The sequence below is a fragment of the Girardinichthys multiradiatus genome, chromosome 10 (genome assembly GCF_021462225.1).
Source record: "Girardinichthys multiradiatus isolate DD_20200921_A chromosome 10, DD_fGirMul_XY1, whole genome shotgun sequence".
Lineage (NCBI taxonomy): Eukaryota > Metazoa > Chordata > Actinopteri > Cyprinodontiformes > Goodeidae > Girardinichthys > Girardinichthys multiradiatus.
In genome coordinates, this window is record NC_061803.1 from 28473536 (window position 1) to 28487447 (window position 13912).

At 39.4% G+C, this 13912-nt stretch overlaps 1 protein-coding gene across 2 annotated transcripts in view; it reads left to right on the forward strand.

The window, feature by feature from the left end:
- LOC124874895 (sulfotransferase 2A1-like) overlaps nucleotides 1–5981 on the forward strand; it is a 49094-nt gene extending 43113 nt beyond the window's left edge. Inside the window, exons 3-6 of one of the 2 annotated variants that reach the window (XM_047376509.1) lie at nucleotides 386–512; nucleotides 661–755; nucleotides 866–1049; nucleotides 5396–5981. In XM_047376509.1, the coding sequence (XP_047232465.1) occupies nucleotides 386–512; nucleotides 661–755; nucleotides 866–1049; nucleotides 5396–5505 (516 nt within the window). In that variant the 3' untranslated portion in view covers nucleotides 5506–5981. The remainder of the gene's footprint in view (nucleotides 1–385; nucleotides 513–660; nucleotides 756–865; nucleotides 1050–5395) is intronic. The other variant, XM_047376510.1, reaches the window with a different exon arrangement.
- Nucleotides 5982–13912: the final 7931 nt, after the last annotated feature.

A 13912-nucleotide genomic window follows, 5' to 3' on the forward strand; every position in this document is an offset into this window, starting at 1 on the left:
TTGCTAGGTGTCATCTTAGTGTCATGATGTCATAATATAAACAGCAAGATGGGGAAGACTGTTTAAATACCAATTCTGATTAAACCAGTAAATCTATTTCTCAATTCATGGATCAAACAACTGAAGTGAATTTTACCGTTAAGCTTCTTGTTAGATAACAGAAAGTTGTGCAAAAAGTACTGAAACATTGAACAGTTGAACATGTGTATTTAAAAGTGTAGATGTCATATTAGGATTACTTTTAAAGGCTATAGGAGCAGATCATTTTAGGTTAATTCTGAAATTTCACCAGAAAGCCAAATATCCCTAACTTTTGTGAGTAGGTTATTTTCTCACGATTGAAAAGGAGCAAGTGTTCAAACTAAATGTTATACGGTCTCTGCAGGTGATATACATCATGAGGAACCCGAAAGACGTGTTTACATCTTCCTTTCACTATTGCAACATGGCGTCATTCTTGGTGAAACCAGGTCCGCAGAGCGAATTTCTCCAAAAGTTTCTTGATGGAAAAGGTTACCTTTTCTATATACCTATCCAACATACTCTGTTTATCTGTTATACAGTGCAGCAACTGATTATAAATCTCATCCTAACTGTTTTTCAAAACTGAAGATAAAACATAGCTAATGAGAACAATGTGTGAATCTGTTCTTTTTTCAGTTATTTTTGGTTCCTGGTTTGACCATGTAAAAGGGTGGCTGAATGCTGAAGAGAAGCAGCATATCATGTACATCTCCTATGAGGAGTTGATAAAGGTGACAGCTTTGTGATTTTTTTCAAGAAAGTAACAAGTTACAGGAATAGGGAATCCTTAAGAACATTAACTGAGCTCTAAGAATGAAATGCGTTGTTCCTTCCTGTGCAGCAGGACCTGAACGAATCTGTGAACAGAATCACTCAGTTCCTAGGGAAGGCATTGGATCCCGAGGTGATAGAGAAGATAGCTGACAGGTGTTTATTCATAAACATGAAGAACAACCCCGTGTCCAACTACTCAGTGGTGCCTCGGGAATTCATGGACCAAACAAAGGGTCAATTCCTTCGTAAAGGTACGTTTTAGTAACTAACACTGCCTGATTATTTGGGATGGAATGGTTTTAGATTCACAGTTTTCAATCCAGATAGACTCACCTTTTTGCAATAATCAAGTGATAACATAGATCAGCAATTAATAATGGGGCATTCACAAATTTTTTATTCATCAATGATTCTCTAGGACATGTGATGTAATCATGTAAAAATTAGTTATTTTAGTTTCAGGCACACCACTGTGACAGTCTGAGATTAAAGCAGGTTCTGTTTTTTTTTTGTTTGGTAAATAAGAAAACACTCCTGATTTCGAAAGACTGACGTTGGAGGAGAAGGCCTGACTCTCAGTCTCCGCTCTAATTCCTATCAAAGGTGTTCTATCGGGTTGAACTGCAGGCCATTCAAGCTCATCCACACCAAACTCTCTCACCCATGTCTTTGTGGACCTTGCTTTGTGCAGGGGTGTGCAGTCATGTTGGAAGGTGAAAGAGCCATCTCCAAACTGTTCCCACAAAGTTGGGAGCAAGGTTATAATCATTAACAAAAACTAACAAAATAACGACAACTAGAAGTAAAAAAACGTTTTGGTTAACTGAAATAAAAATAAAACTAGACTTAAAAAAAATAAATAAATAAAACTAACTGAAATTGTAATGAATGTTAATAGAACTAACTAAAATTAACTGAATTTATATAGATAATGTGCTTAGTTTTCCTTTGTTTGTCTCATGCATTAGTATGAAGTCTAGTTTCTGGTTGTTGTTTTTCTTGCTGTGCAGCATTACGCCAGCAGATGGCAGGGAAGTAAATCGAGTCATCTGTGTTGCCGTAGTCCATCCACACCTAGCCTCATGTCAGCAAAGAGCACCCATTTTCCCACTTGGGATTACTTTGAATATGACTGTGTTTTAGATAAAAGCAAGTGTCTTGCAATGGAACGAGATAAAATGTGGGAAATTATTAAAAATGAAAAATCCCACAAACGAAAGTTAATTTGAAAAGCTCGCACAAGACGGCTAACCTAGCTTACCTTACCCGCAGGATGTGGTATGTAACGTGTTCCAAAAAAGATTAAAGCTATAACTGAAACTAATAAAAACTAAACTGAAACTAAGTATTTTCAAAAAATAAAAACTAAACTAATCTAGCAAACAAATAAATAAAAATAAAAACTAATGAAAACTGCAAAACTATTAAAACCTTAGTTGGGAGCATGGAATTGTCCAAAATCTCTTGGTATTCTGAAGCATTCAGTTCATTTTACTTGTATGTACTGGTATTTGCGTTTATGTTTTAAACCCATTCTATTCAAAAAGGTCGATGACCTCCTTCAGTAGACCAATAGCTCCTTCAGTTGCTGTGTTTAAGAAAAAGACAAGTATAAACAAAAAATACAGAGCAATCAACCTCATCTAAACAAACAACCTATTACAACCTGTAATAAATCTTAAAACACACCCATACACCACTAATCTTCCTCTCCGTTCATACACTGGTGTGATGTTTAGTGTATGACATGTTGCAGCTAGCATAAGAACATTTCCACAGTATTTGCAGTATTGGGTTGAAGATAAGATGAGAATTTAGCTATATTTGTGGGAAACGAAGAACTTTTTGTTTCAAAATATAAAGTTTTAACGAATCACTAATTTTGTTTTAAAGCTACTGTAATCGATGTACAATAATTTAGTTTAAATTGGATTGGTCTAACTATTTTTAATGTTGTCCTAAACATTAATAAATGCTGTCCAGACTAAAAATCTCACGCAAACCTTAGCATCGTTGGTGGCTAGTGGTTTGTCAGTTGTGGTATTCTCCCAGTGGTGGCAAATAATTAATATCTTGTCTGTCAAGATAATTTGGTGGTGCCTTCTTCTTCAATGCTTTTATAACTGAGTGTTGTCTGTCCAGCTGAACACAGCCTTCATCAGATGATTCAATCTACCCTACAGGGTAGCTCAAGAATTATTGCCTTTCTTACTGTACACGTATCAAACACTGATCACTATTAGGGCAAACGTCAAAGAGAACTCATTAGATAGGCTTCTGTTTGACAGCATTAAAATAAATAGCTAACGTACTTTTTGTAACGACAGCAAGTTTTACGGCCATTTGCAAGATATAGTCTTGGTCCCAAGAAAGAGCAATCATGGGGGCAATTGTCATTTGCACTACAAATATCCTTGATCAATACTGTAGTTTATTGTATGTTGCACATGAATATACAAGTTTGGTATGACAACAACATAGCATGGTCAACAAATACACAATTTTACTTTTACTGTATTTTATTTTACTTTACAACAACATCGTTTAGAAAATGGGTTATTAGTTTTTGATACCAGCCCTTTGATCAATCAATTTGAACAATTAAGCTGTTAGTGAAGGCTGGTGGTTTTACTCCAGTGCCGCCAGTGGCAGAGCAAAGCATTACCAGAACAAACACTTCTCAATAATTTTTTTTTCTCACTCGCCTTTAAGGGCAGAACAAAAAATCTAGATTTTATCAAGATTTGTTTTACTTGCAGCTAACTTCTAAATGATGAGAAAAAGACAATTTGGTCAGACTTAAAGTGCCTGTGACATTGAATTTTTATGATAAATCCAATAACATTTATGGAAATGACACATAAATAACATTTTTGAAAAAGTAAAATCATGCAGCTGAAATGAACAGTTTTTAAGATATAAAGTCAAACATGTCACTAAAAAGGCATTTCTAGACTACTCCTGTGCACTCTTTTATGGCATAATACGGGAACCCTGGCATGTAAACTGACTGCTGCTACAACACAGACAGCAGCGAAGAATCTGATGTTTCTTTAGATATATCTCAGTCACTATCAGAGAGACGCAGCAGAGTCAGGAGAAGAAAGTCAGCTTTCATCAGATGGAAGAGCACACGTGCTGCGACATTCGGGTGGCCATCAAATTTGAATCTATTTTTGCTGGATCCCGGAGCGCAGCCGGAGTCAATATGTATGAATCTTACCGCACCACCAGGAAACAGAAAATATCTAAATACATAAAACGAAAAGTGAGTTTTAACTGGTTTAACTTCCACAGAATGAGTTGTTTTGGACTTGCTACCGTATTTATCACTGGCTTTTATTGCGCGATCTGCGTATGGTTCTAGTAGCTCCTTCGCAGACTTCGCAGCGGACCAGAGAGGTGTGAATGTAAATCAGAAAGGCGGGGAAGTTAGAGCAGCAGAGCAGATACAGTGTAAATCCAGGGTCACTGTAAATACGGCAGTGAGTGAAACAACTGGTGGCAAAGCTGAGCATCATGAAGCGTTATTAGAATCTTTAGAAAAACATTTATTTAAATATATTGTATGTGTAATTTATCTTATTTTAATAATAATAGTTTTGGATTATTATTATTAATAATACAATTATTAACAATAACTGCCGATGTCTAACTGTACTTTTGTGACGAGGAAGTGTTCTTACCTGCTGAGTCTTTATGTATCAGAAGTTTGCTAAAAAGTCCTCCGATCACAACTGGCCGTGCTTGGTGGGACCAGCTCACATGTTCCTTGTCAGTTTTCCAGCTCTGATCCAGGCAGCTCTGATCCTCTTCTGAAACAGTGCAGACTAACGACTGCTGTTAATATTGCTGCCCCCACCAGCAATGAATGCACTGTTTCACCATATTTACGCTGTTTTTAGCAACTTGGCTTCTACCTGAACCGTTTATCATTGATGCTCACACAATGAATGACCGGAGACTTGACGTCATTTCCGGGTGACTTTGGACAAAATATGCTTATTTTGTGTCACAATGGTATTTTATCATGTCTTTAATCCTGATATCATGTCAATTACTGCCCAATTCCTTCAATATTAAGATGTTTTCTTTCTTCCGTAATGATACCCTGAATCTGTAAAGCACACCAAATACAGTCATGGTAAAAAGATCAGAACACTATGAATTCTAATCAGATTTGTCAGTCAGTCATTTTCTACCGCTCATTCCATGATGGGTCACAGGGAAGCTGGTGCCTATCCCCAGCAGTCTATGGGCAGGAGGCAGGGTACACCTGGGACAGGTCGCCGGTCCATCACAGGGCAACACAGAGACACACAGGACAAACAACCATACAACACACTCATTCAGACCTGAATGCTGGGCAATTTAGAGAAACCAATTAACATAACAGTCATGTTTAAAGCTGTGGGAGGAAGCCGGAGTACCCGGTGTGAATCCACTCATGCACGGGGAGAACATGCCAACTCCATGCAGAAATACCCCTGGCCAGGAACCAAACCCAGGACCTTCTTGCTAGGCAAAATAATTGATGAGATAAAAGAGTTGCAGAAATTTTCAACTGACTTAGAGCTTTTCTTGTGTTTTATTTCAGGAGTAGCTGGAGACTGGAAGAACCATCTTACACCAGAAGAGGCAGAACACTTTGATGCAATTTTCAAAGAAAAAATGAAAGATGTGAAATATAAATTTGCTTGGGATTAAACCAGTAAATGCATGAATATGCCAGACCACTGACTGAAAACACATTACTGGGTTTAAAAAAAAAGCATCTCAAACTTAGACCTCTTGTTTGGTGTCCTAGGTCAGTTACAAAACAAAACAACAATACTGTGATCCAATTACCTGGGAGGTCAAAACTTCCCAGGTAATTGAATCTGGGGTAAATTAAACCTCAACTATGTTTTAGTTGATAGTTGGAAAACCAGTGGAAACAGCTAACTGTTGTTTTTAGTGATCAGACTAACTACATTATGCAATGTAAGCTAAAGACAATGTATTTCTCAGCATTTAATACATTCCAATATAGTAGAAACACTTCTACTACCATAGTTTCTCAGTAGTTTAGTTATTCAGAATCAGCTTTATTGCCAAGTTCGTACATACAAACAAGGAATTTGACGCCGGTACACTTTGCTCTTTGGTTTTGTTTTTGTATTACACAATATACATATTTACAATGTACAATATACACATAAATAATAAAAAGATGCATTTGCAACATCTGTATGCTGTTGTTTTGTACTCTATTGAATGTTCAACAGAGAAACAGCCTGGGGGAAGAAACTGTCTCTGTGGCGGCTGGTTTTAGTGAACAGTGCTCTGTAACCACAGCCTGAAGGTAAAGCTCTGAACAGTTTATGTGCAGGGTGTGTAGGGTCTGCAGAGATTTTAGCAGCTCCTTTCCTGACCCTAGACCTGTATAAGTCCTGGATGGAGGGAAGGTCAGCCCTGATTATTCTCTCTGCATTCCTGATTATTTGTTGCAGTCTGGACCTGTCCTGTTTTGTGGATGAGCCAAAGCACACTGAGATGGATGAAGACAGGACAGATTGAATGATGGCAGTGTAGAAGATGACCAGCAGCTCCTGTGGAAGGTTGAACTTCTTGAGTTGCCTCAGGAAGTACAGTCTCTGCTGGGCCTTCTTTCGAACAGTGTCTATGTGCGAAGACCATCTCAGGTCCTCAGAGATGGTGGTTCCTAAGAACCTGAAGTGGTCCACGGCTGATACAGTGTTGTTGAGGATGGTGAGGGGGGTGTATGGGGGTGGTGTTCTCCGAACGTCCACCACCATTTCCACAGTCTTGAGTGGGTTGAGTTCAAGGTAGTTCTGACTGCACCAGTGTACCAGCGGATCCACCTGCTGTCTGTATGCAGACTCATCACCGTCCTGGATCAGACCAATGATGGTGGTGTCATCTGCAAACGTAAGGAGTTTCACAGACGAGTCCGATGAGGTACAGTCATTTGTGTACAGGGAGAAGAGGAGTGGGGATAGAACACACCCCTGGGGGGCACCAGTACCTATTGATCTGGTTCAGGAGAAGACGCTCCCCAGTCTCACCTGCTGCTGTCGGTCCGTCAGGAAGCTGTTGATCCACTGACAGGTGGAGGCTGGGACGTTGAGGTGGGTGAGCTTCTGGTGGAGGATGTCTGGTATGATGGTGTTGAAGGTCGAGCTGAAGTCTACAAACAGGATCCTGGCGTACGTCCCTGGGTGGTCGAGGTGTTGCAGGTTGAAGTGTAGACCTAAGTTAACAGCATCATCTGCCGACCTGTTTGCTCGGTAAGAAAATTGCAGGGGGTACAGCAGGGGGCATGTGATGTCTTTCAGGTGCTTCAACACCAGACGCCCAAAGGATTTCATGACCACAGATGTCAGGGCTACAGGCCTGTAGTCATTTAATCCTAGGATGGTAGGTTTCTTGGGAACCGGGATGATGGTGGATCGTTTGAGGCAGGAGGGGACCTCACATTTCTCCATTGACTTGTTGAAGATCCTTGTGAAGATCGGAGCGAGTTGATTTAGACAGGCTTTCAGGCATGATGGGGAGACGTTATCAGGTCCTCCAGCTTTCTTTGTTTTCATGCGCTGAAAGAGCCTATTTACATCTCCCTCGGAGATCTTTAGTGCAGGCAAAGGATCTGAAGGTAGGGGGTTGGTTGTTTTGTGGGTCAAATTTGTTCCTGAATGGGATGTGGAGGAGATGGTTTGAGGTGTGAACGGCTTCCTGTAATGTCTGCAGTAGAAGCCATTCAGATGATTAGCCAGGCGAGGATTCTGTTCAGGATGGGTGGGGGGGCTCCTATAGGCAGTCAGGTTTCTCAGACCAGTCCATACAGCTGAAGTATCGCCAGTAGAAAGGCTGTTCTTAAGCTTCTCACTGTAGCTTCTCTTGGCTGCTTTGATCTCCTTTGTTAGTTTGGGATGAATGATGGTGAAAAAATCCCGAGAGAGAACTGTCTGATGTTGAGAAGTTCCTCTCTGTTGTATGAGCCAACAGAATTGTGGCCCGAGACCACAGTACTGTGGCTGGAAAAACATAAAAACACACAAAATACACAAAGAAAGAGAGAGCGAAGCTCCGAGGCTGCCATCGTCGGCGCCATCTTGGTTGAAATGTATGTCTGTTTTGCTGTAATTGGAACTGGTGAATTGCATGTGGTGAAAAAAATAATGGACGAGAACTACCTCCAGAGTCTTCAAATCAACAGCTTCAGTCCTTAAAGCTGGACACAACTGATTTTTTAAACATGACAGTGATCTCAAACACAATAAAACTGCTTTTAGGAAGGATAAAGCTACAGGAGACATGAATGAAACTATTGGAACATTACCCTACATATAAACCCTTATTTTTTTTAAGGTCTGCTGTGCAACAGCTTTTGACTAATCTTTCTACAATTTTACTGTTCAGTCCAATAGGTGGCAATAATGTGCTTCTTAGTCTACGTTCTATCCAAAATATAATCCTCTTGTGGACATTCATAGTCCTCTTTGTTCGTTGTGTTTTTTCCCTCTTTAGGCAGTCTTTGCAGCCAATAAGCCAATAAACTGGCCATTGTGACCAACTTCAGCCCTGGTTGGATGTTTTATGTTATCCTGACAAGAGAAGGGGGGATAGATTTTATTTATTCACAATAAATATTGGCATCTACAACTTGCTCCAAAGGAATAAAATCAAAGACGACATATGGAGTCTAGAGAAACACCAGGCTTAATACTGTCCTCTTGGTGTCACCCACAGGCAGATCTGCTCTATGTCTTTATATAGGCTTTCCCATACAAAAGGCAGACTATAGCTCAAGTTGTTATGGCCCCTTTATTTGTTTACATTCTTGGTACATGACATCATACATACCAGCTGTGTCACATGCTTTGATGGAGCCCAAGCAACAATTCATTGTGGTTTAACCTGATCAGAAAAAATCAAGTTGTTAGCCATTCCAACACCTGGATACGTATATTTGTGAACCATTCCATTGTAGATTTGGCTTTATGTTTTGGATCATTGTCTTGTTGGAAGATAAATCTCCGCCCCGGTCTCAGGTCTCTTGCAGACTCCAACAGGTTTTCTTCCAGAATGGTGCTGTATTTGGCCCCATCCATCTTCCCATCAATTTTGACCATCTTCCCTGTCCCTGCTGACAAAAAGCAGGCCCAAACCATGGTGCTGCCACCACCATGTTTGACAGTGGGGATGGTGTGTTCAGGGTGATGAGCTGTGTTGCTTTTACACCAAACATATCGTTTTGCATTGTGACCAAACAGTTCTATTTTGGTTTCATCTGACCAGAGCACCTTCTTCCACATGTTTGGTGTGTATCCCAGGTGGCTTGTGGCAAACTTTAAACGAGACTTTTTATGGATATCTATGAGAAATGGCTTTCTTCTTGCCACTCTTCCATAAAGGCCAGATTTGTGCAGTGTACGACTGATTGTTGTCCTATGGACAGACTCTCCCACTTCAGCTGTAGATCTCTGCAGTTCATCCAGAGTGATCATGGGCCTCTTGGCTGCATCTCTGATCAGTCTTCTCCTTGTTCGAGATGAAAGTTTAGAGGGACGGCCGGGTCTTGGTAGATTTGCAGTGGTCTGATACTCCTTCCATTTCAATATGATTGCTTGCACAGTGCTCCTTGGGATGTTTAAAGCTTGGGAAATCTTTTTGTATCCAAATCCGGCTTTAAACTTCTCCACAACAGTATCTCAGACCAGCCTGGTGTGTTCCTTGGTCTTCATGATGCTCTCTGCGCTTTGAACAGAACCCTGAGACTATCACAGAGCAGGTGAATTTATACGGAGACTTAATTACACACAGGTGGAATCTATTTATCATCATCAGCCATTTGGGACAACTTTGGATCATTCAGAGATCCTCACTGACCTTCTGGAGTGAGTTTGCTGCACTGAAAGTAAAGGGGCCGAATAATATTACACGCCCCACTTTTCAGTTTTTTATTTGTTAAAAAGGTTTGACACATCCAATAAATTTCATTCCACTTCACGATTGTGTCCCACTTGTTGTTGATTCTTTACAAAAAATTAGAATTTTATATCTTTATGTTTGAAGCCCGAAATGCGGCAAAAGGTTGAAAGGTTTCGCAAGGCACTGTATGCGTTCCTTCCTGTCTGATCATTGTTCTTGACCTTGCCTTGCCTTTTGGATTTATGCCTCTGCCTGCTCCCTGTCGGACTATTTGGATTTTGGTTGTCGACCTTGTTTCCTGCATCTGGTTTATGCCTCTGCCTGCCCCTTGCCTGACGCCTCTTGTTCCGATCGTTGACCCTGTTTCTGTCCTTGGATTATTGAGCCAGCCTAGCCCTCGAATCTCGAATTATTCAGCCTGGAGTCACTTCTTACCTGGGCTGTGGATATCACTGCCTGCCGCCCACTGAGGTTTCCCCTCTGGGTTTCAAGTTCCACTCAAGACAAAAGCAGGTTAGTGGCTTTTCTGATCCCTGCAAAATCTGGAGAGACTACAAGTCACTAATCCCTCTTTCTGCCTCAGTGATTCCTGGAAGCTGTGAGGAGTGTTACCTGTGTGACGTTTTCCTATGGCTGAATAAACCTTTTAAACTTTCAGTACTGTGTCTGGCTGAATCTTGGGTCTGCCTTTTTCTGATTCATATCAGAAAAATATGGCCAAAAATAGACCCATCGCCAGCACAACAGTGGCGTATTCACGTTGATGAGACCCTTTCCTGGTTGGGTTCCGGCATGGAGGAAATAATTTCCACATTACGTTATGGCAATCTTGTCTCCGAGCTGCCACCATCACAAAGAAACCACGCCCAAGTAACACGGACAACAGCAGAGGTAAGGGAGCCACGCCTCTCTCCGCCTGAGATGTTCAGGGGAGACTCAGACCAATGTCGAGCTTTTCTAACTCAGTGTGAAATTCAAAAGCTTTTTTTTAACTGCTAGATTTACTTTTACAGTCTTTGTGCTCAGGCTCTGTCATGGGTTGATGTTTCACCTGCTGCCCAAAACCTGCACGTATATTAGAAAAACTGTGACAGTACTCAGTAAGAAAGGGAAGATTTGATGTAATAACATTCTTCAAACACATTTCTGATATGTTTCAAGGCATGTGACAGGGACGGCTTGAATGTTTTCTGAATATTTTCTGTTGTTGGCCTTTTGAGGACAAATAGTAGATGTCTGATATAGACATTCTCTTCGGAAATGATGTTTTATAGGACAACAGAAAACATCAACCATGGTAAAGTTCAGATAACAGCTTCTGCCATAAGGGTGTACATGGCATGCCTAAACTGCACATGTCTAGAAGCACCATATTTTTAAAGTAGTAATGTGGCAAACAGGCCCATTGAAGTCTTATATACTGTTTTTACAACTTATATTCAATGACGTATATTAAACAATAGTATCTTGAGCAGCTAAAATCCCGAACAAAACAGTAGTTACTACAGCTTTCTTGTACCAAAGCATTTACACATTGTGGTGAAAAGAAGAAGTTGTGCAACAAACAGGCCTAAACAATTTTCATATTTCCTGCTAACTAAATGAAAGTATGCATAACACAATGTACTAACACATTTACTATGTTCTGTTTTTCAAAAACTTAAAAGCTCTCACACACTTGTCTCTAGTATTTGACTCTATATAAAATGGGCAGATTTTTGAAAACCACCAAAGATCAAGTAAATATATAAATGCCGCATTCATGCTTCTCACACAGCAAAGTCAGGAGCCAATGAGATTTTTACACTGAGTTGGCTCTTGTTAATTAGTTTAAGTAGGCTCATTAAGGCGGCTGTTTATCCCAAGTTGTGCGCAAAAACATGTTAAATTGCGTTTCTTTTTAAATGGCTTTTAAGTGCTAAACCTGAATTGAGGATGGCTTACTGTGGCACAGTAAACAATGTTCTATTAAGTAGTGATCAGGTTCTTTAAACGCAGAGTATTTTAGGACAAAGCCTGACAAAAAAGAAAAAGACTGCGAAATATTCTCCCTTCAAGGATGGAATGTAGGTTTCTAATGTGTACGCTGTGTGGCCAGACTGTTACAAACACACATACATACAATATACTCCTTTTTTTTCTGATGGTTAGTAGTTTCATAATCTTATGTTAATTTGTACCTGCACAAAACCATTTTTGTGTGCATTGGTCTACCCACAAAGTTAGTCCAGATTAAAGTACTTATACAGTGCAGCAGAATTGTCAGTCATCCAAATGTTTGTGTGCACTGCAACGAAAACGAGGAAGCTTTACAAAAAATCTCCATACAGTGTCTTATTTAATTTTTTTCTGTCTGTCCATCATGCATGGAAGTATAGCTGAAATAATAGCACAGTGATGGATGTTAAGGAGGGTATAAAGTGACCAAGATGAGAAATGTTCTTTTAATTTTCTGCATTTCTATTTTCGTTTCAGACTGAGACCAACTTCATTGTTCAGTCATATTGAGATACAGTAAACAGTATATATATATAAACTTATACATTTAAATATATAAATTATACTTGTGTAAGTACAAGTATAACAAGTAGAAGTAAAAGCAAAAATCAGCAGAATGCAGATGTAATACTAATCATGACAATGTCAGACACCAGTATTAACTTCTTTTACAAAGCATTACTGTCATTAAAAACATATACATCAATTTGAACTTGGGAATTTCTTACTTTCTTACTAATTTGAAACAACAGAGCACTTTGCTCTCATACTGCAGGTTCAGTGGTGGTTTATTGGTTTGTACTTGAAATTCAGTGTGTCAAGTACACAAATGGAACAGTATCCAAGGGAAAATTTAGGTATCTGGGGTTAGGAGATTCACGTGCTGTGTAGCAGAAGCTGTCTCGCCAAGTGTCAAACATGCTATTAAAAGAACAAGGTTCCTGTTAAACCGTTTGCATCATGTGTCTGTTTTTGTCTTTTGTGACACACTGGAGTGAAACTGATATTCAGAGCTTTAAAATGCTGGAATATCAATCAAGAGAAATCCAGGGCAGCATCTTAAAAATGGTGTGCTAACATCCTGATGCTATATTATGATTATCTAAGAGTAATTATGGTTGAGTCATAGCTGTAAAACAGAAAATGAACATGTCTGTTGTCACAAAGTAATTGCTTATCGATTATGTTCTCACCTTATTAAACAGAAGCAACATGTAGCAATCTGAAGGTTGAAAAATATTTGGGACAATGTCAGCAAACTATGCTGCCGCTGCTGGACATTTAGAACATTTATAGCTTATTCTCCACATAACCCAGAAGTTTTAAGCCTAACATCTTTTTGACACATGAATCAGAATAGAAAAGCAACCAAAACACAAAGGATGTGCCAGCTTTCCATTTACACCAAGGACACAAATCTACAGTTGTCTTTTTTTTATATATATATTTTTGCAGCACTATAGTAGGTAGACAGAAAAGGGGGGGATAGACATTCGGCAAAGGTCACTGGGTCCGGGACTTGAACCCAGAGCAGCCACACCAAGAACTATAGCCTCTGCACATGGTCACCTACACCACCAGTGCCACACCCTACAGTTGTCTTTAATATGAGCTGACTGTTGCAAGACATAATTTGTTCCCATTTTTCAGTTTATTGTAAAAAGAATGCAAACAAAGCTTATCAGGGATACAATTGTGTTTGTATGAAAGTGCTTCCCATAGCACATTTAGCAGAGTGTATTTGATCTTCTTAAAATGGGTTTAGGAAACTGAGCAAATGGAGGATCAAAGAAATGTATGGCTTACATAAAATCATATATCAAGTAAATAAAATTCAGCTGAAAGATGCATATTTGCAAATGGAGAAAATCCAGCAAATACCTTTAAGAGGACATAGGATAAAATGCAGTTCTCATGGGCTGTTTGTGTTAAATTGCTATACCTAATTTAACTAATCCTATTCAGTAACCTGTGAGTTATTCATTGTTGGATTTTTTTTTAATAAGAGCAGATTTCACACTTATGTATTGCCAAAAATGACTGCAATGGATTTTTAAAGGCTTTATATAATCATTTAATCGTTTTTGTATTAAATACCACAAAATAGTATGATAAATTTTTGTTTCCACATCATCCATCCCTATTAGAAATACAATCCAATAACAGTCCATTTCGCTTTAGT